Here is a 23,315-nt window from a genome sequence, read left to right as displayed (position 1 = left end):
CGTCAGGTGCAGAACCTGGCTTTAAAAAACAGATGCATGAGTGCTGCCAGCATTGCTCTAAAGGCTGCAGAACTAGCTTGAGATCAGCTTGTCGGTGCTCAGACCATACGCCGCACACTACAACAAGTCAGTTTGCATAGGCGTCGTCCCAGAAGGAAGCCTCATCTGAAGCTGGCTCACAAGAAAGCCTGCAAACAGTTTGCTGAAGACAACCTGTCCAAGAGCATGAATTACTGGAACCATGTCCTGTGGTCTGATGAGACTATAAGATAAACTTGTTTGGCTCAGATGGTGTCCAGCATGTGTGGCGATGCCCTGTTGAGGAGTACCAAGAAAATTGTGTATTGCCTACATTCAAGCATGGTGGAGGTAGCATCATGGTCTGGAGCTGCATGAGTGCTGCTGGTACTGGGGAGCTGCAGTTCATTGAGGGAAACATGGATTCCATTATGTACTGTACATTCTGAAGCAGAACATGATGCCTTCCCTCCAGAAACTAGGCCAAACTGCAGTTTTCCAACATGATAATGATCCCAAACACACCACCAAGATGACAGCTGCCTTGCTGAGGAAGCTAAAGGTGAAGGTAATGGGGTGGCCAAGTATGTCTCCAGACCTGAACCCTATTAAGCAGCTGTGGGCATCCTCAAGCGTAAAGTGGAGAAGCACTATGTGTCTAACATCCAGCAGCTCTGTGAGGAGTGGAAGAGGATCCCAGCAACAACCTGTGCAGCTCTGGTCAATTCCATGCCCAGGGTGATTAAGGCAGCAGATAACAATGGTGCTAACACATAATATTGACACTTTGGACAAGTTCACTTAAGGTGTACTTACTTTTGTTGTCAGCTATTTTGACAATAATGGCTGTATGTTGAGTTATTTTCAGAGGACAATAAATATATACTGCTATACAAGCTGCATATTGACTACTCATTCATTTCTATAGTATAGTCCCTTGAGAACACATACAAAAATGGTTTCTGAAATGTGAGGGGTGAGAAAGGGCCTTTACAGTTGGCAAAAAATATAATTATTATTTTTCATTAAAAACAAATAAGCAAGCCTAGACTAGGTGACGAAAAGTAACGCATATTGTAATGCATTACTTTTAAAGGTAACTTTCCTCATCACTGCTTTTTAATGATCAAGAAATTAAACAAAACAGGTGAGATCTGAATCTTCATTTCCCACATGAGCCCCAAGGCTCAACAAGTCTGGAGCAAGTGTGTAAATGAGCCTTACCAGCTCTTCTCTCCTGCGTTCTAATAGGTGTCGTTGTTTCTCCCATTCCGATGATCCGGCCGTCAGTTTCCGCATTGATCCCTGTCCGTACAGTCGTCGCTGGGCTTCCGCCTTCTGCTGGGCCAAATTCCGTCGTTTATCACTTGCTCTGGGTAAAAAAAAAATGAAAAAAGAAAAAGGAAATGCTCAAGTAATAGCCCTTAAAGTAGCCCAAACTCCCAGCCGAAATCCTGACAGACTCCGAGACTCCATACATCACTCGACTTGACAGCATTCAGCACCTCAAGATTTCATCGCTCACTGGCCCTTCAAATTTGCTGTTGTAAGTGGCCACTCAGGGTCACTGGGCTCCTGAACCACTGGGGAACCTTCTCGTTTTATTGATACGACTTTCACACTTCTGAGTTCGTGTCGCTGAGTTATTGGTTTTGTCCTGCCACTGCTGGGGAAATAACACAGGAGTCGCTTTGATATGTTACTGGTAAGAACTCGGCTGGGTCAGTTGGGACACAGTAAACGTCTGTGGGGACTTCCAAGAAAATCACTGCGACAGAATGCCAGCAATGCATCCTGAAACCTGATCCACTGCTGGATTGAGTTTGTCTGCTGTTGTTTCCTACTCTAGGACCATTGTTGGGCCACTCTGGTATATTTAGTACAAAAGGTGAACCTGGGATTTGAAGGCCAGGTCTCTGATAATCAATCACTGGAAGCCCCGCATACTGACATACAACTACACCCACAGATGTATGTCACACAAGGCAGTCACACAAACTTAGGAGGCATGCACAAGCAAACATACCCACAAAAACACACAATCCACACACATAAGCATGTAAAAAGAGTAAAATTTTAGGTTGAATACAATATAAAATAAATGAAAATTTGTATTCCCTTCAGAAATGCACTGAAACATACAACTGAAGTGCACTGGGCGATCAAAAAGCATATATATATATATATATAAATACACACCTAGTACAAAATTATAGCCATAATATGTCTGAGACTAGTGGGATTAAATCATTCGATCACCTTGCTACATCTATATCTTTCATCTCATAACTATTTACATGTATTAAGCTTGGTAATTCAAATAATACCTGTGCTAATGATACCTAGAGGAATGTGGCACACTATAGTTTCAGTAAAGCACTTTTGTGTACTTATAGTATCGGCAACAGAACAAACCTTCATCCACCTAGCAAAGTATTCCCACTGCTGAATGAATCATTTAGACCATTTTAATTTAGAACTTTAGGCAAAAATAACACTTTTTTTGAATAGCGAGTCAACGAAACAATTACGTCTTTGAACTCAAACACAAATACAGCAGTTCCAAAACAAAACTAAGCAACTGATATTGTTGTGTGTCAGTTTAAGGTTTCAAATTACATTATTATCATATGTTGTTAAAGGGAGACACTGCAGGTGAATAGGTAAAAAAAAATGTACTAATAGTTATCACCTTATTACCTATTTGATTGATTACACTGATAATTGCAAAGATTTTTGTATTGTATTAAGTTGTCTAAAATGTTGTCTAAAAGTCTAAACATGCAAATGAGGCATTATTTAATGAAACGTGCTAATTTGCATACATTTCTAGTACAAAAATCTAAACACTGGATGAAGTCAGTTTCAAAATTCTTGTTTAAAAAATTGACATATTAGAGTCAAATGTTTTTACAGATCTCATTTTGTCACTACATAATCATAAACTTTTTTTTTTTTTACAAATAAAACGCTGTATAAAATCAAGCAAATTATATATGTACAAATCCCTCTGTAAAAATCTCCAGGATATAAACCGAAATAAAAATGCAAAGTTTGGTGTGTGTAAGTGCTACTGAAGCAGAGATTTATGGCTCAGCGTAGGAGAAAAAACTCTTTTTGAGAAAACAGCCTTTAAAAATATGGATTGTAATTTAAATCTGCTGGCAAAAATAGATAAAGTGCTATGGAAGAAACACTTAAGAAGTGTCTTTTGGATGTTTTCGTTTTACTAGTCTGAAAAAACACTTTATGAAAAACCAAAAAGGCCAAAAATTCAAACTTGACAGGTGCATGAAAAAACAGCATTTTTGCCAGAAGTGTCTCCCTTTAATAAGATAAACACAAAACAACATTGTGTGGTTGTCAAATTTGTGCTTAGCTAACAAACCTGTATAAACTTATTTCATACAACTACTAAAAGTCAGAATCAAAGTCACTGCAATGTTCAAAAGTTCAAAGGTTGTTCTAGTGCTACTTGTAGGTCAACCTCTGACCTTTAGGTATTTTTATGTGGGGCTTCAGTGTCCAAAAATTCTTCTTTCAAAATCAAGCAGCAGCATAAACAAGTGAATGAGGACCCATCAAAGAGTTTCAAGTAACTGCTTAGTGGAGATCAAGGAATCAATATTTTCGAAAACACTAAAGACTGGTGGACAGCTGAGAATGGAGAGTGAGTTTTCTGATTAACTCTTTCTTTCTCTTTCTAATAGGACTCTGGAGAGAGTATTGCTTCATACCTGATGTTGAGCAGTTTCAGGGCATTGAGCAAAGCTCCCTTCTTCACATCGTAATCAATCTTTTGATCTGTCCCAAAACTCGGGGCACGATTGATCTGTAGAGGGAAAAAAAGAGAGTTTTTGTTTTCACATTGTTTTATTTTTTGAAGCAATATTCATCTTTTAAAGAGGACCGGGAAGCCACACAGAAACAGTCACTGTTACCCATTACTGAAATCACAGGGCATCAGCTCTCATAAAAATTAATTCTGTCAGTGTCCCAATAACCACAATTGGCATTGATGCCGAGAACAATATAGAGTGGCTCCAAGTCTTTTAAAACTACACTCTTAAAAATAAAGGTGCTTTAAAAGGTTCTTCACAGCGATGCCACGGAAGAACCATTTTTGGTTCCACAAAGAACCATTCAGTCAAAGGTTCTTCAAAGAACCATCTCTTTCTTACCTTTTTATAATCTTTTTGCCACAAAGAACCTTTTGTGAAACAAAAAAAGTTAAAGTTTCTTTATGGAACCATTTAGACAAAAAAGGTTCTTCCATGGCATCGTGAAGAACCTTTATTTTTAAGAGTGTATATGACAGCTTTGTGGGAGGAACATGATTTTTCGCTGATTTGTGAACGGATCATTGTGAACCAAGTCAAGAAATTCATTGAAAAGGTCAGATTCAAAAGAACATTTAATGAATCAGGCAATTGCTACTTCTCTTATAACCTCCAATGAAGAATGCACCAAGAAGGGTTAGGGCAGACTTGGTCACCCTTGGTTTTAGAAGACTTGGAATATAGCACACTTTTTTCGTACTTTTGTATTCTTTTTTGAAGTTTGAATGCTTCATTGTCTACTTATTGTAATGGCATAGAAAAGAGCATGAAAAAGAAATCCTCAAATTGTGTCCCTCAGAAGAAAGAACTCATACAGGTTTCGAACAACATGAGGGTGAGTAAATGATGACCTCTATGGAGTGAAGCGCTGCATGCAGGTCAAGCTAGACTCAAGTTCAAACAACTGCAACTTTGATCTTGTTTGCTGCTGTGCTTTCAAAGCACAGTCGGTGATTACCAGACAATTGACGTGACATATCAGTGCATAGGTGGTGCCATTAAATCAAAAAAATGTCAATGGCATATCATAAAAAAAAAGATGCATTTCATAAAATTGTAAAGTCACGTCCCTTGTGACGCCTGCATGTTTTCTGGCTTGCTTGTTAGGTGACAAAAACATCTGCTGTTGTTCTTAAAATATGAAATCTGATTGGGACAAAGACATTTAGCAAATGTGATCAGCCAGGCAACAAACCAACCGGTCCATTATGCTGAGCTGCCAATGATCCTGATAGACGCTACCACTCAATCTTTTCTTATCTCACATGAGGAATCTATTCAAGTGCTGCCGCTCCGTGGACGTCTAACAGCTGACTGGAAAAGAAATCATCACTAAATGCAAAATATATCGTGCGAGCTCTTTCATTTTGTCATTACCCAGTCTGATCATCAGGCATTTGGTGCATTCTGGCCAGAATGACGACGTGATCTAAACACATGAAAACCAAAGCTTTGCATTCTGGTTTACAGATTTGTTTGAATTAAATCATTTATAACCTTTCAGAATCATTTGAGCAGTTAATTAGAGATAATTGAGCAATAGAATGTCTTTCCGTGCATTAGTATAATCTGTCACATTCCTGCCAACACAAGCTAATTCATCAGATGCCAGAGTTATTTTCTCTGTGGAACTGGAAAAAAAAAGAAGAAGAAAACTGCACAGGAAATGAGACCAGCTCATGATATCTGCACAATCGCTATGATGTATGGTAATATTCATTCATAACTTTTATGCTCGGTGCTGCAGTATTTGTAACCAGAAGCTGGCCAGAAACTCTATCTTTTGCTGTTCATATTGTTGCAAGGGACAGATGAAACACTTAAATTGAAGAAACACTGCAAAAAATGTTTTTCTTACTTAAATTGTTTGTCTTGTTTCAAGCCAAAATATCTCAAAATTAATCTGCCAATGGGGTAAGCAAAATAAAATATTTTTTCAAGCAGAAAAACTGATTATTTTTCTTACCCTATTGGCAGATTATTTTGCTTGTTCTAAGCAAAAACTCACTTAATTTTGACTTGTTTTTTCTGGTAACAAGACAATAATTTTTACTTGTCTAGAAAATCCTTTTTGATTAATTTTTTTTTTTTTTTTTTGATATTTTGGCTGGAAACAAGAAAAAAAAAATCGAAGTAAGAAAAGCATTTTTTGCAGTGAATACAAGTGAAAAAAGTGCCTGCACTAAAATTTTCACTTTCATCTTTACCTTTAAGTCTATTTTGATCACCTAAGTTGTATTTATTTGATTTAAAAAAATACACTAAAACCAGAATTTACAATTTAACTGATTTCTACTTTAACATATTTTAAAATGTAACTTAAAATGTCACATGATCCTTCAGAAATCATTCTAATAAGAAGATTTAGTGCTCAAGAAACATTTTTGTGGCAATGTGATAAACTACAAACCAAAAAAAAAATATATATATATATATATATTTTTTATTCAGAAAGGATGCATTAAATTGATCAAAACTAACACTCAAAATATTTCTGTTTTAAATAAATGCTATTTCAAATCAAAGAATTGTAGAAAAAGGATATTATGGTTTCGACAAAAATATTAAGAAGCAAAAACCTTTAAACTTTGATAATAATAATAACCATTACTAATAACTGAGTATAGATAATAACTGAGCACTAAATCAGCATTTTAGAGTGATTTCCAAAGGATCATGTGACACTGAAGAGTGGAGTAATGATCCTGAAAATTCACCTTTGCCATCACAGGAATAAATGACATTTTATTATATATTCAAATACAAAACATAAAAATAACATTTCACTGATTTCACTGCATTTTTATCAAATAAATGCAGCCCACTGCTGTTAATACACCTAAAGCAAGAAAGACTAGAAAATGAATTAATATAATAAAGTCAGAATGTTACAGTGGTTGGAGGCAATTGTAACACTTAAAAATAAATCATATTACTCATCTGTATCTCAAACAGAGCACACCTCAAACAAATAAAACCATTGCTTTATTACATTTTATTATTACTGAATAGTTTTCTCCTTGATACAGTACAAAAAAAATGTTGGGTAAACTTAAAATAATGTGTTACCCTGCTGCCTTAAAATTTTAAGTTCAGTCAGCTCAAATAAATTTAGTCAACTTGAAATGTAAAGTTGTACTAAGAGACAACTTAGATATTTGAGTTGACTTAGCAACAAATTTGGTTTGTTAAACTAAAAAGCTGGTTAAGTTACCTGGCTGCCTTAAAATTTTAAGTTCAGTCAGCTCAAATAAATTTAGTCAACTTGAAATGTAAAGTTGTACTAAGAGACAACTTAGATATTTGAGTTGACTTAGCAACAAATTTGGTTTGTTAAACTAAAAAGCTGGTTAAGTTACCTGGCTGCCTTAAAATTTTAAGTTCAGTCATCTCAATAAATTTAGTCAACTTGAAATGTAAAGAGACAACTTAGATATTTGAGTTGACTTAGCAACAAATTTGGTTTGTTAAACTAAAAAGCTGGTTACGTTACCTGGCTGGCTGCCTTAAAATTTTAAGTTCAGTCAGCTCAAATAAATTTAGTCAACTTGAAATGTAAAGTTGTACTAAGAGACAACTTAGATATTTGAGTTGACTTAGCAACAAATTTGGTTTGTTAAACTAAAAAGGTGGTTAAGTTACCTGGCTGCCTTAAAATTTTAAGTTCAGTCAGCTCAAATAAATTTAGTCAACTTGAAATGTAAAGTTGTACTAAGAGACAATTAGATATTTGAGTTGACTTAGCAACAAATTTGGTTTGTTAAACTAAAAAGCTGGTTAAGTTACCTGGCTGCCTTAAAATTTTAAGTTCAGTCAGCTCAAATAAATTTAGTCAACTTGAAATGTAAAGTTGTACTAAGAGACAATTAGATATTTGAGTTGACTTAGCAACACATTTGGTTTGTTAAACTAAAAAGCTGGTTAAGTTACCTGGCTGCCTTAAAATTTTAAGTTCAGTCAGCTCAATAAATTTTGTCAACTTGAAATGTAAAGAGACAACTTAGATATTTGAGTTGACTTAGCAACAAATTTGGTTTGTTAAACTAAAAAGCTGGTTAAGTTACCTGGCTGCCTTAAAATTTTAAGTTCAGTCAGCTCAAATAAATTTAGTCAACTTGAAATGTAAAGTTGTACTAAGAGACAACTTAGATATTTGAGTTGACTTAGCAACACATTTGGTTTGTTAAACTAAAAAGCTGGTTAAGTTACCTGGCTGCCTTAAAATTTTAAGTTCAGTCAGCTCAAATAAATTTAGTCAACTTGAAATGTAAAGTTGTACTAAGAGACAACTTAGATATTAGAGTTGACTTAGCAACAAATTTGGTTTGTTAAACTAAAAAGCTGGTTAAGTTACCTGGCTGCCTTAAAATCTTAAGTTGAATCAACTCAAATATCTAAGTTGTCACTTAGTACAACGTAACATTTTAAATTGGCTCAACTTTTTTTGAAGCCAGTTAACAAATTATTTAAAGTTGATTCAACAAATTGTTTTTCTACAGTGTGCTTTAAAAAAGATGTGCTTTACTGCATAAGGCTGAGATTCTCACAGCACATTTTATTGCACTTTTTGATTGCTTCTATTAAAAATAAAAGTGTCTGCTAAATGACTAAATATAAATGTTGAAATAAAAAATATATTTATTATCTGATCAGTCAACTAGACACGTCAGTAAATGAATGTTTATTACACATTTTATTAATGAACTTTCAACTTTTTGCCACCTTTTTGCCTTTTGTATACAAAGGCTTTCTCATAGGTCATTCAAAGATTTTTTTTTTTTTCTTAAAGGAATATATCTGTAACAACATAAGGGTAAGTAAATGGCAGCAGAATTTTTGGAAGACTTGTTCCTTTAGCTACTAACTCCATCTGTCAGCAGGTAAGTATCCTGGAGGGCTTTCTTCACCTCAGATAATAATATGCTCTTTTGTATTCCACCCATGACAAACAACAGCAAAAGCGTTCTGCTGCCAGCTCCGATACGGCAAAAATTCATTTTGGGTACAGCTTTGCACATTACAGTGTGTAAGACACAGCATTAGCGCTTCAGCGTCAGCACGGACAAACGGTTGGAGAAAGATGGCAGCCGCAGAGAGAGATGACAGCAGACATAGCCGCCCCTCGCTGGGCTCTTAATAGAGCTGCCCCGCTCGGATGTTAATCTCCCTCAGAAAGGTGATCGCTTAGGAGAGGAGCGTAAGATAATATTTACATCACAACTGAACGTCGCAGGGGGGTTTGGCGGGAGGGGCGGCTAACGGTGGACTAAATCAATGAATTTACTGTATCAGCCGTAACCTTAGCAGCAGTAACTGTAGCAGCAGTAGCTGATCCGGCTCACGCTTTCTTAGCTCTCTGAGCTGGGCCACGTCACCCCTCGCTGGGTAGATGCCCCGCAGATGGCCCATTTCACAAAGCAACAAAGACGCCTCATCAAGATCTGCCATGCAGGAGTCCTGCAGGTCTAGGATCTCAGCCATGTTTTCCCTTTTTTTCTTAATAATTCAACACCTTTTGACAATAATCGTTCTGACGCAAGTAGGTTTCACAAAAGCTCCTCGACACCATCAAAAGATTTTTACTGATTTTTAATTTACACACCTTCTTTGTGCTTTTACTGGTGCAAACGTGGTGTCAAACTACAGGGAATCCAGCTGTTTTGAGATTAATGAATCTCTGCGAGACCCCACAAAATCCAAACTGTGGCTTTATGTCTTGTCTTCTAGCTCCAAGGTTGTTCGTATGCCAGTGCAGACTTCGTATGCGAGTTGACCAGAAGTCAAATGATACAGCGTAGCACATGTAAAATTTACAGACTTTCCCTTCTGGGAAAATTTAACAAACAAACAATATTTGTGTCCATTGATTTTTTTTTTTTAGCTTTTCGTTGGGTACTTATTGTTAACTAAAACTAAAACTACAATAAAAATTATTTTAATTTTTTTTTTTTTAATTGATTGAAATAAATAAAAAAATAACAATTTTAAGGACCAATTCTCACTTTTAATGGGAGACACTGCAGGCAAAAATGCTGTTTTTCATGCATCTGTCAAGTTTGAGATTTTGGCCTTTTTGGTGTTTCATAAAGCGTTTTTTAGACTAGTAGAAAGATCATATCCAAAAGACATCGTTAAGTGTTTCTTTTATAGCACTTTATCTATTTGAGTCAATAGATTTCAATTAAAATCCATAGTTTTAAAGGCCGTTTTCTCAACATTATTTTTTTTCTCCAAGACTGAGCCATAAATCTCCACTTCAGTAGCACTTGCACACACTAAACTTTACATTTTTATTCCCGTGTATATCCTGAAGGTTTTTACAGAGGGATTTGTTCATATATAATTCGCTTGATTTTATACATTTTATTCCCCCCAAAACTGTATAAATGTATTGTTTTCTAAGTTTATTCTGAATTACGTGACAGAAATGAGAAAAATTCCCTCTGTAAAAACATTTGACTCTAATATGTCAATGAATTTTGAAACTGACTTCATCCAGTGTTTAGATATTTTTAGTACTAGAAATGTAAGCAAATTAGCGCATATTTCATTACATAATGGCTCATTTGCATATTTAGACCTAACATTTAAAAAAAACTTGTAATAGAAAAAATCTTTGCATTTATCAATGTAATCAATCAACTCGGTAAGTAAGGTGATAACTATTAGTTCATTTTTTTAGCAACTACATTACTGACTATTAATCCGCAGCAAATTAGGAGTTTGTTGAAGCAAAAGTCATAGTTAAAAGTGAGAACCGGACTTTAAAAAGGTCAATGTAAATTAAATTTCTTTTATGACAGCTAGCTGCTCATTTAAAAATAACTAAATAAACCAAGACAAAAAAGTAATAAAAACTAGACATATAAAAACATCAATACCAAATAAAAAAAAAACAAATACAAATAAACTACAATTAAAATGACAATGATAATGTAAAATCAAATTCAATATACACTGAAAATATGATCCATCGAAGTGGTTCCAATCAATTTATTTCAGCTACATTTAAATAAACTAATTTAGACTAACTTTTAACATTTATTTTACTTAAATGCAGATACAATAAATTGATCGCAACCACTTACCTCCCAAAAAAAATTAGTAAATTCAATGAAATGAATAACAGTATTTTAATGATTTTAAAATATCACTGGGCCAAACGAGCTACCAAATCATCAATTTAAATCAGTGCACATAATTTCCCTTTGTTTTTGTGAAACAACTAATGCAATTTAGTAACCTCAAGTAACCTCAAAGTTTTGTTTGGTGTATTCATAGCCTGACAGTAATCCAAGAAAACACAGTGAGGGGATTATGATTTCAGTGTGTAATCATTCAGTGCACACTATTCATTTCAATTAAGTTTACTTAGATTTTCATTATTAGTTGTTTATACTGTAATCATTAATACAGTGCATTAAAATATCTACACTTTATGAAAATGGGAATATTTCTGGTGAGAATATAAAGAGAACAGTACAGTACATTATGGGCTTATATATATATATATATATATATATATATATATATATATATATATACATATATATAAATGATATAGAAACATAAATGTGAGAACAGTTTTAAGTAATCTATATGATATTTGAAATGATGCAAAGCACACAACGCATATGCAGCATTACTGAAGACGCCATCCAATGCATGGGATAAACAACAACATCAGATGAGGATAAACAAAACAACATTTGCCCGAATCCTTAGCGCGCTCTACACGCAGGAATACTGATCTGGGTTCTGCTAATGGAGCAGCTGCGGGGAGAGACGTGTGGATCGCATTTCACATCCTTATCAATCACTGTTTTGTTCTTTTGTCGCATTTGAAGAGGCTGCTTCCAGCGGCGAAACCCAATCAGTGTTTCTGTGCGTGTTCAGGGCCAGCCGTTGACCTGACCCCCTATCAGAGATTCCCAAACACGCACAGACTGGCATTCTTCTTAAAATAAACACCTAGGTGATACAACAATTCATTTTAGAGTATAAAGTCTTCACTTTTTTTTTTTTTTCTGTGAGACTGCATTAAAAATGCTAAGTAATTTAGTTTGTTCAGAAATAGACAGATGAATGGATCGCTGTAATCATTTTTTAATAAAGCTGAAAAGGACAGCACTACAGAGCAACACTGCCACCTAGAGTTTCCACTCACTGAACCACAGCCTTTATGACTTAATTAAGGGCATAAAATCGAATAGAGAAGTGTGACGGCTAATGCATGCAAGAAAAATCAAATTAAGCCAACAGTGAATGTGCTAGATACTTGTGTATATGGATGCATATATGGAAAAGCAGACTTCTCGTATCATGACACATGGGTTGCATAATTTATGATCATCCTGTGAGAAATCTTAAGGAAGTTGCCAGTTTTAAAATTCTGTTTTATGCATGAATACCTAATGCGTAAAAACCAAATTCACAGTGCTTAAAAAAAATGAAAGCATTTGGTGGAATTTAAAAATATTTATAAAACTACCAAATAAACACAAAGTTCTTTTTACATTTTTATCTTCTTCTTTTTCTTCAAAATAAATTAAGAAATAAATAAAATAAACTACCTCCACTACGAGTTGTCATAAACCTCATGGCCCGATTAACAAATCTAAATTAAAAGGATGGTTAACCCAAAAATGACTGATCCTGTGTTTGCTGTTTTTATTTTAAGCAGAACACACACACACACACACACACACACACACACACACACACACAAACAATTTTAAAAAGTCTGTTTCTCACACAAAGTTATCAGATGGTTTCACAAAATGATAAACTGTCCTTGTATGCAGTGTAACAGTTAAAAAAATGATACTTTTGTATTTCATGAAGAAAATAAGTTATTTCTCATGAAAAAGAGACTTCTTGAATTCTGATTTAGAGAAAACCAAATCCACAGTGCTTAAAAAAATAAAGCATTTGGTAGAATTTAAAAAATATTTGTGTGTTTAAGTGTTTTTAAAATTACTTTAAATTAAACAAATCTAAATTAACCCCAAAATGACTGATCCTGTCTTTGCTGTTTTATAGAAAAAAAAAACACACAAAATAAAAAAAAACTAAAATAAAATAAATTAATAAACCAAGTGTTTTTTAAAGTTCGTTTTCATTTTTTTTTTATCTTCTTCTAAATCTAAATTTAAAAAATGGTTAACCCAAAAATGACTCATCCTGTCTTTGCTGTTTTTATTTTAAATGGAACACAAAAAATAATTTAAAAACAGAATTTTAAAAAGTCAGTTTTACATGATAATTAATAAACTGTCCTTGTATGCAGTGTAACAATTTAAAAAAAAAATGCTACTTTTGTATTTCATGAAGAAAATAACAGTTATTTCTCATGAAAAAGAGACTTGAAAATTCGGATTCAGAGAAAACCAAATTCACAGTGCTTAAAAAAATAAAGCATTTGGTACAATTTAAAAATATTTGTGTGTTTAAGTGTTAAGTTAATTTTAATTTTAAAAATCTAAATTAAAAGGATGGTTAACCCCAAAATGACTTATCCTGTCTTTGCTGTTTATTAAAAAAAAACACACACACACACACACACAAAATAAAAAAAATACTAAAATTAAATAAATTAATAAAATAACAGTTATTCTATACTTCTTGAAAATTCTGATCCAGAGAAAAACAAATTCACAGTGCTTAAAAAATTAAAGCATTTGGTAGAATTTAAAACTATTTGTGTGTTTAAGTGTTTTTAAAGTTAATTTTAATTTTAAAAATCTAAATTAAAAGGATGGTTAACCCCAAAATGACTTATCCTGTCTTTGCTGTTTATTAAAACACACACACACACACACACACACACACACACACACACACACACACACACACACACACACACACGCGCACACACACACACACACGCGCGCACACACATACACACACACACACACACACACACACACACACACACACACACACACAAAATAAAAAAAAATACTAAAATTAAATAAATTAATAAAATAACAGTTATTCTATACTTCTTGAAAATTCTGATCCAGAGAAAAACAAATTCACAGTGCTTAAAAAATTAACGCATTTGGTAGAATTTAAAAATACTTTTTAAACAACCAAATAAACAAAGTGTTTTTAAAGTTCTTTTTTTATCTTCTTCAAAAATTAAACAAATCTAAATTAAAAAGATGGTTAACCCCGAATTGACTGATCCTGTCTTTGCTGTTTTATTTTAAACAAAACACAAAACAAAAAAATTAATTAATTAATTAATTTTAAAAAATCAGAATTTAAAAAATCTGTTTCTCACACAAAGTTATCACACAGTTTCACAAAAATGATAAACTGTCCTTGTATGCAGTGTAACAATTCTTTCTTTTTTTAATTCTCATAAAAAAGAGACGTCTTGAAAATTCAGATTCAGAGAAAAAGAACATAAAAAAGAAAAAGAACGTCGCAAGAGGAGCATTAGATAAGAGGAACGTGCTTTCGACCATCTTGGGTGTGCAGACAAGCTCTTACAGCTCTACTTGACCCGCGCTTGGCAAACACTTGACAAGCACTTCCTGTCCCTGGATGCTCGCTGCTTCTCTAATGATTGTCAGAACACCAACTGCATCAAGGACATAACCTTCACGAGAGCTAAACACAAAATCAAGTCAATTTGTTTTAGTATTTTTTTTCTACTTTGTCCTTATTGCAGGTAGAGTCTCTACAATAGCGTTGAACCCACACAGAATCAGAGAGATAGAAGATTGGTTAAGATCACTTCTAGTACATTTCTGTTAGTGAAAATGGTACTGGAACACAACTAGTATAGATGTGTGTGTTTCTTTTTAAAATATGTCATACATAAAGCATCCTTTTCTTTCTCCTAAAAATGCACAAAAAAAAAAAAAAAAAAAAACATTTTTTACACATTTTTATTTAGTTTTTGTTTTAAGCTTTTTGGTTTTTCATAAAGTGTTTTTTCAGACTAGTGGAAAGAAAACACCCAAAACACTGTTAAGTGTTTCTTTTATAGCACTTTATCTATTTGTGTCAATGGATTTCAATTACAATGCATATTTTTATGCATTTTATGCCATAAATCTCCACTTTAGTAGCACTTACACACACCAAACTTTACATTTTTATTCCTGTCTATATCCTGAAGGTTTTTACAGAGGGATTTGTTCAGATATAATTTGCTTGATTTTATACATTTTATTCCCCAAATTCTTTTTTAAAATGTAGTGTTTCCTGTCTGTTCAGTTTTTTCTGAATTATGTCGGGACGAAATTAAATATCCAAAATTCCCTCTGTATTTTGATTCTAACATGTCAAAAAAATTAACAAGAATTTGGAAACTTGACTTCATCCAGTGTTTCGATTTTTGTACTAGAAATGTATGCAAACTAACATATTTCATTAAATAATGGCTCATTTGCATATTTAAACCTAACATTTGAGAAAACTTTTAATACAAAAAAATGTTTGCAATTATCAAAGTAATCAATCAACTGGGTAAGTAAGGTGATAGCTATTAGTACATTTTTTTACCCTTTTCACCTGCAGTGTCTCGCATTAAGTTACAAAAAAAAATGTAATAGCTTCTTCCACTGATGTTACAAGCTCTCTAACTTTTTGCAAAATATATTTTATATATCAGTAGATTATATATTACGAACATATTTTACTTTAATATATTCTACATTATGGTAGTAAAATTGCATGCTAGAGGAAAGACACTTTACCATTCACATTTTCATCGCATTTATTAAATTACATTGCTATATGAATGATATTAATGAGTATTTATCTTTTTTTACCCTTTCTTCCTTTTTTTTGGTGTGCTTTTAAATCAAATTTAGAATTGTATTTGTACAGCAGTTCTCACAATACACAATGTTTCTAAACAGCTTCACAGACAAAAATAATGTTATTTATAATGTCTTATTATATTCATGCACTGCGAAAAATAATCTGCCAATGGGGTAAGAAAAATAATCTTGTTTTCTGTTTGAAATAAGATTTTTGGCAGATTATTTTGCTTGTTCTAAGCAAAAACTCACTTAATTTTGAATTGTTTTTTTTTTTTTTTCAAAAAACAAGAAAATAATTTTTACTTGTCTAGAAAATCCTTGATTTAAGAACTTTTTATATAATTTGACTGAAAAACAAACCTAAAAAATCTATGTAAGAAAAGCATTTTTTGCAGTGTGCCTGTTGCATTTAGCAGATCACAGCTTTGTGATAATATACAGTAGTTCTCCATCTTAAGACATATGCTTGAGATACAAGTATGCTATATCGTATTTATATATCACCCTAAACAAGTAAACTGTATGTATGTATGTATGTATATATATAATATATATGTGACCCTGGACCACAAAACCAGTCTTAAGTCGCTGGGGTATATTTGTAGCAATAGCCAAAAACACATTGCATGGGTCAAAATTATTGATTTTTCTTTTATGCCAAAAATCATTAGGAAATTAAGTAAAAATCATGTTCCATGAAGATTTTTTGTAAAATTCCTACTGTAAATATATCAAAATGTAATTTTTGATTAGTAATATGCATTGTAAAGAACCTAATTTGGACAACTTTAAAGGTGATTTTCTCAGTATTTTGATATTTTTGCACCCTCAGATTCCAGATTTTCAAATAGATGTATCTCAGACAAATATTGTCCTATCCTAACAAACCATACATCAATATAAAGCTTATTTATTGAGCTTCCGTATGATGCATACATCTCAGTTTTGTAAAATTTAACCTTATGACTGGTTTTGTGGTCCAGGGTCACATATTTATATATCAAGCTGTGCAAAATACAGTACTGAAATCTTCTATACAGTATATACTGCTTTACGTGAGTATACTCTACATACAGCGCCACTTAAAGTGCGTTTCACAAAGAATTGTGGGATTGCCTTCTTGAGGGACACATGCGATGCTGCATTTAATTCTAGCCAAGTAGAAGGCCACCTACCTTTTGAAACATCTGTCTTGTTGGGAGCACCCTATGTTGCCTTAAAATGCTTTCTAGGTAGGCAGCTCACTAAGTTTCGGAGCCGAAAATCATGCATGCACACACTAGCCTACTCATTGAAAGAGGCAAACTGAGAAGCCATGTTTCCTCTCTCTCTCTCTCTCTCTCTCTCTCTCTCTGTCTCTCTCTGTCGCTGTGCCTTTGCATTATTCGTCATGCCAGCTTAACGGCTCCAGTGTGAGCAGTTTCTGGAAAGAAAAGAGGGGGAAAAAGACAGAGATGGCCCAGGGGGGAGTGATATCAATGTTGCACCACAGCATTTGACTAATGGCTATTCAAGTCCCTCAGATGCTTCTGTTTGACCTGTGGAGTGGACGAACCTTCCCAGCAGCCCTGCGAATGAGCAGCGGCCAGATTAACATGTTAATGATGCGCTCCGCTGAAGACGTGGACAATGGTGCCTCACCACGTCTAGCGGATGATGTGAGGCCAGCTAAAGAGAGTGAGGTTTCTCCGATTTCCATGTTTGTGTTCCTGCTCGTATCAATGGCTCAAATGTTTTGAATGTCAATGGAAGAAGAATAAAACCCGCAGAGAAGATAAAATCAGTACAAAAGCCTCAGAACATTAGCTGTTCGGCCAGAGCTAAAGTGCTTCTGCAGCTTGTACGTGTGCGTGTGTGCGTTTGAGTGAGCGTGAGCCATCTTAGCCCTACATGTTCAAATGTGTGTGTTAAGAGTTTATATGGCCAGTTGTGTTTTTGAAGGCGCATATGTGTTTGACTGCATGTGTAAATTGTGTGTTGGATCTATTTAGTCACTGTACTTGAGTGTTGTTGAGTTGCGTTGAGTTGTTTTAGTGTTCCCTTGCGAAAAAGAAGTTTATTCAAGTGTGCTGTTAGTATACGTCTTTTAAACAGTGTTGTTTTCGTCAACGATGACGATGACGAAATCATTTCGTTGACGCCACTTTTTTTCATGACGATAACGAGACGATGACGAGATAAAAATGGCTCGTTGATGACTAAAACATGACGAGACGTGTGTGAGTTTTCGTTGACGAGACGAGAATAGACGAAAATGTTAGTGGGTGGTCCGTCAGACGTTTAAAATGCATGACATTTCCGCTTATTGTGCATGCCAATTAAAACTTAAAAAGTATCTGACGCTATGGCAAGCCGTTTTAGCATTAAATCCTTGTTTGTCTTTTATGTTCTAAAACATTCCTTCATTATTGTAATTATTGGTGAAAATAGTCGATCCGGAAGCTCACATTGTGTTGAACTATAGATCTGCTATTTTCAGAACTTATAAGTGACACTACCCAACAGCAAAATACTTACTGACCTACATTAATTTGTTAAAAGACTACTTTTTTCCCTTTTTTTGACTAAAACTAGACTAAAACCTTTTTGACATTTCGTCGACTAAAACTAGACTAAAACCTTTTGGACTTTTCGTCGACTAAAATTGGACTAAAACTATCACATATAGAAGTGACTAAAATTTGACTAAAACTAAGCATTTTAGTCCAAAAGACTAAGACTAAGACTAAATCTAAGATGGTTGTCAAAAACAACACTGCTTTTAAACTAAAAATACTTTTTATGTACTTCTCAGAAATATACTTAAAATGACATTATACTTGACTTATACTTATTTACTTGTGCTCCAAAAACACTTTTATTATTATATGGCAGGGGAACTATTATACATGCTCTGCATAGAATTTCCAAAACACAAGTGAAGAAGACACCGAAAAACAACATCAGACATAACATTATGGAATAAAATGTTGACCCATGAAGAGGTAATAAGCTTTGGGGTGTTTGATCAACTCCATCTATGTTTTGTTTATCATTCTGAAGTCTTTTTTCAGCTGCTGGTTCAAAATGTTTATATATTTATTTATTTATTTATTCTTTAATTGTGATACTTACCCACATTCATGTGCTGATAAAAAAAGAATGCATGAAGTTAGAATAAAATGTTTTTGCTTGCAAGCAGATACCCTGTTTTTTTCTTTTAATGTTTTGTATGTTCAGATATTCATATAACAAAATATATACAAATTAATACCTAAATAGAGACATAGTAGTATATTTACGAGTACCCTTGCAGTATAAATCTACTAAACTAGTAGTTTACTGAAACTATAAAGCAAAGTGTACTAAAAAGTTTTCAATTAGTAAACTCGAAATTTAGCTCAGGAGCATTCGTATTGCTTCTAGATGTTACTACACTTCGAGTGGAGTTAAACTGTGGCAAATTCATTTGAATGAGTCTGATTTAGAAAGGCACACACCTCTCAGAAAAGGTCTAACACCTGAAAATGCATATCAGAGCAAAAACCAAGTCCTGAGGTCAAGATAACTGCCTGTAGAGCTCAGTGACAGACTTGCGTTAAGGCGATGATCTAGAGAAGAGTTCAGAAAAAAATCTGCTGCATTGAAGGTTCACAGAAGCATTATCCATAATGGAAGACGACTGGAACAACTAGGACTCTAGAAAATGTCTGCCAGCCCCCATCCAAGCTGAGCCTGAGAGGTGAAAAGGTGAGGCAAAGAATGGCAGATAATTGCCAAATGCAGATGTGCAAAGCTTGTCACATCAGACCCAAAAAGGCTGTAAAGGTGCTTCAACAATGTACTGAGTTAAGGGTATGAATACTTATGCAATGTATTTATTTCAGTGTTTTATTTTTAATAAATTTGTAAAATTTGCAAATCTGGTTTTTGCTTTTTCATCATTATGGTGTATGGAGTGTAAATTGATGTGGGGGAAAAACTAATTTAAAGCAGTTTAACATAATGCTGCAACAAAACAAAATGTGAAAAAAATGAAGGGGTATGACTACTTTTGCAAGGCACTGTACTTAATAAACTTGAAGTATACTTCTTTTTGGTAAGGGTTGTGTGTGTGTACACATTTGTGTCATTTTAGTTGGTTTATGTTGGAGTGTGTATGTTAATATTTCTATGACATGACAATATTTCTGTGATGATCGTATGTGTCAATGTGTCAATATTTACTTTTGTAATGTAGTGTATATTTTTTATACTATTACAGTTACACTAAGATGAGTGCATCAAGCTTTTTAAAAGAATATTACCATAAACCCTTAAAAAGCTCCCTAGAAAAAAATAAATGATGATTAAAATTAAATTTAAAAAAAGCTATTTACATATTTAATAGCACATTTTTAGTCAATATGTCAACTTTGACAGCCTTGAAAAAAAAATGTTTTAAAAAAAAATATTTTCTGTGGTAAATTTAGCATCCCTTGCTGCCTCCTGGGGGTCCCTTAGTTTGAAAAATCTTGTTGTAGTGTTTTTGTGTGGTTTAACAATGTCTATGTGTGTGTGTGTGTTGGTCTTTTATAACCCTTTGCATTAGAGTGCTGTTGTGTATTTAAGTGTGCTGGTTTTGTGTTGCAATTGAGTATTTATTATCAATGAATGTATGATGTTTATTTTAGCTGGGGTCCTTTTGAAACCACGAGTTTCAAAGCTTTCAGTAAGGTTTGTTTGTGTATGTGTAAAACCCCAGCTGACATTTCAGCCTCATTTGCAAATAAGAGGAAAAGGAAGCTGAAAATAAAATGAGAAACATTTGATAAGCGATGAAGAAAAGGGAAAATATGACATTTCTCTGTCAGAGTAGGAGGTTACATTTTACTTTTTTGTTGCCATTGCGGCAGACAGTAAAGTGTCTTGATAAAAGAATCAGAAGACCTGCAGATGCACTGGAAACTGAATAAATTATAATTGCAGATCAATCATAACAATTTCTGCTTCAAAGAAATAAATTTTATAGAGTATCTGATAAGGGTGAGCCATCGAAACTGAAATTAAATAGAGGACGATGGAGGAAGTTGAAAGAACACCGTAGCGGACAATTCCCAATATTTATCCATTAAAGATTACGACCGTCAGCTTTGAAACTTTCATAAAAGAACAGACAGCAGAAAATCACACCTCCTGCCTCTCTCCGTCAGACGCTGCAGTGTGGATATGTGTCTTGACTAATCACTTGAAATCGGAAATAAATGTTCGCTCGGTAAATGTAGCGTGAAAAAGAAACAGCTTTTTTTCCCCCTCAGTGAGGAGCTTGTGGGATGTTAATTGATGGGAGTTTGTGGCGGCTGCTAGTAGCACTGAGGGATCATTATCACTGGGGCTGAACGACTGCATCTACCGCCACAGTTTGTGTTCTCCTCCCAAAACCTGCAAAGAGAGAACTGTCGGCGAACGTCCGTCGCCTAACGCTAGATGTTTTTAAAACCTGCAAAAAACTTTCAGAATGACTTGACTCAAAACAACAAAAAAGCACTGATTTGGACAAGCAGTTGGCACACATGCATTGAGCTACGAAGCTCATGTGGGATGGAGAAGTTCAAATATAGCTTGCAACCTGATCCAGTTCTCTCAGTCATCTCAATTAAATACCTACTTTCTCAAATAAAAAGTTGCAATAGCCCAAAAATGTGAAAGAAAGAAAGAAAGAAAGAAAGAAAGAAAGAAAGAAAGAAAGAAACTAAGGAAGGAAGTAAGGAAGTAAGTAAGGAAGGAAGGAAAAAAAGAAAGAAAGAAAGAAAGAAAGAAAGTAAGGAAGGAAGTAAGGAAGTAAGTAAGTAAGGAAGGAAGGAAAGAAAGAAAGAAAGAAAGAAAGAAAGAAAGAAAGAAAGAAAGAAAGAAAGAAAGAAAGAAAGAAAGGAAGGAAGTAAGGAAGGAAGTAAGGAAGGAAAGAAAGAAAGAAAGAAAGAAAGAAAGGAAGGAAGGAAAGAAAGAAAGAAAGAAAGAAAGAAAGAAAGAAAGAAAGAAAGAAAGGAAGGAAGGAAAAAAAGAAAGAAAGAAAGAAAGAAAGAAAGAAAGAAAGAAAGAAAGAAAGAAAGGAAGGAAGGAAAGAAAGAAAGGAAGGAAGGAAGGAAGGAAGGAAGGAAGGAAGGAAGGAAGGAAAGAAAGAAAGTAAGTAAGTAAGGAAGGAAGGAAAGAAAGAAAGAAAGAAAGGAAGGAAGGAAGGAAGGAAGGAAGGAAGGAAAGAAAGAAAGAAAGAAAGAAAGGAAGGAAGGAAGGAAGGAAGGAAGGAAGGAAGGAAAGGAAGGAAGGAAGGAAGGAAAGAAAGAAAGAAAGAAAGAAAGGAAGGAAGGAAGGAAAGAAAGAAAGAAAGAAAGAAAGAAAGAAAGAAAGAAAGTAAGGAAGGAAGGAAGGAAGGAAGGAAGGAAGGAAGGAAGGAAAGGAAGGAAGGAAGGAAGGAAAGGAAGGAAGGAAGAAAGAAAGAAAGAAAGAAAGAAAGAAAGAAAGAAAGAAAGAAAGAAAGAAAGAAAGAAAGAAGGAAGGAAGGAAGGAAGGAAGGAAGGAAAGGAAGGAAGAAAGAAAGAAAGAAAGAAAGAAAGAAAGAAAGAAAGAAAGGAAGGAAGGAAGGAAGGAAGGAAGGAAGGAAGGAAGGAAGGAAGGAAGGAAGGAAGGAAGGAAGGAAGGAAGGAAAGAAAGAAAGAAAGAAAGAAAGAAAGAAAGAAAGAAAGGAAGGAAGGAAGGAAGGAAGGAAAAAAAGAAAGAAAGAAAGAAAGAAAGAAAGGAAGGAAGGAAAGAAAGAAAGAAAGAAAGAAAGAAAGAAAGGAAGGAAAGAAAGAAAGAAAGAAAGAAAGAAAGAAAGAAAGAAAGAAAGGAAGGAAGGAAGGAAGGAAGGAAAGAAAGAAAGAAAGAAAGAAAGTAAGGAAGGAAGGAAGGAAGGAAGGAAGGAAAGAAAGAAAGAAAGAAAGAAAAAGAAAGAAAGAAAGAAAGAAAGAAAGAAAGAAAGAAAGAAAGGAAGGAAGGAAGGAAGGAAAGAAAGAAAGAAAGAAAGTAAGGAAGTAAGGAAGTAAGGAAGGAAGGAAGGAAGGAAGGAAAGAAAGAAAGAAAGAAAGAAAGGAAGGAAGGAAAGAAAGAAAGAAAGAAAGTAAGGAAGTAAGGAAGTAAGGAAGGAAGGAAGGAAAGAAAGAAAGAAAGAAAGAAAGAAAGAAAGAAAGAAAGAAAGAAAGAAAGAAAGAAAGAAAGAAAGAAAGAAAGAAAGAGAGAAAGAAAGAAAGGAAGGAAGGAAGGAAGGAAGGAAGGAAGGAAAGAAAGAAAGAAAGAAAGAAAGAAAGAAAGAAAGAAAGAAAGAAAGAAAGAAAGAAAGAAAGAAAGAAAGAAAGAAAGAAAGAAAGAAAGAAAGGAAGGAAGGAAAGAAAGAAAGAAAAATCTGAACCATGAAACAAACTTCCCCAATGATTTGACTTAAAATAATAATAAAAACATTTTCACTACTTTTCTTTCCATGGCCTAACAATAACCACACATATGCTATATAGTTGTGGTGCTCACATGGGAGTAGTACGTTCGAATCCAGCTTGCAATGTTTTATGAACTTTAATAAAATCCCTTTTCTAATGTGGTTATTGAAAAAGTGTTAAAAAGCCTAAAAATAAAATTTGTAAAAATGTCCAGCATCTAATAAAAGATCTAATTATTTTGAGGATTTAAC

At 34.0% G+C, this 23,315-nt stretch overlaps 1 protein-coding gene across 1 annotated transcript in view; it reads right to left on the bottom strand.

Moving 5' to 3' along the window:
- The window catches only part of LOC141293544 (tubulin polyglutamylase TTLL7-like), a 97,355-nt gene that overhangs the window by 2,201 nt on the left and 71,839 nt on the right, over positions 1 to 23,315 (bottom strand). The window contains exons 12-13 of the mRNA XM_073825568.1: positions 3,756 to 3,850; positions 1,243 to 1,390 (exon numbers count right to left, since the gene is read on the bottom strand). Of these exons, the coding sequence (XP_073681669.1) occupies positions 1,243 to 1,390; positions 3,756 to 3,850 (243 nt within the window). The remainder of the gene's footprint in view (positions 1 to 1,242; positions 1,391 to 3,755; positions 3,851 to 23,315) is intronic.

This window comes from Garra rufa, chromosome 20 (assembly GCF_049309525.1).
Source record: "Garra rufa chromosome 20, GarRuf1.0, whole genome shotgun sequence".
Lineage (NCBI taxonomy): Eukaryota > Metazoa > Chordata > Actinopteri > Cypriniformes > Cyprinidae > Garra > Garra rufa.
This window is presented reverse-complemented; position numbering and strand designations above follow the sequence as displayed.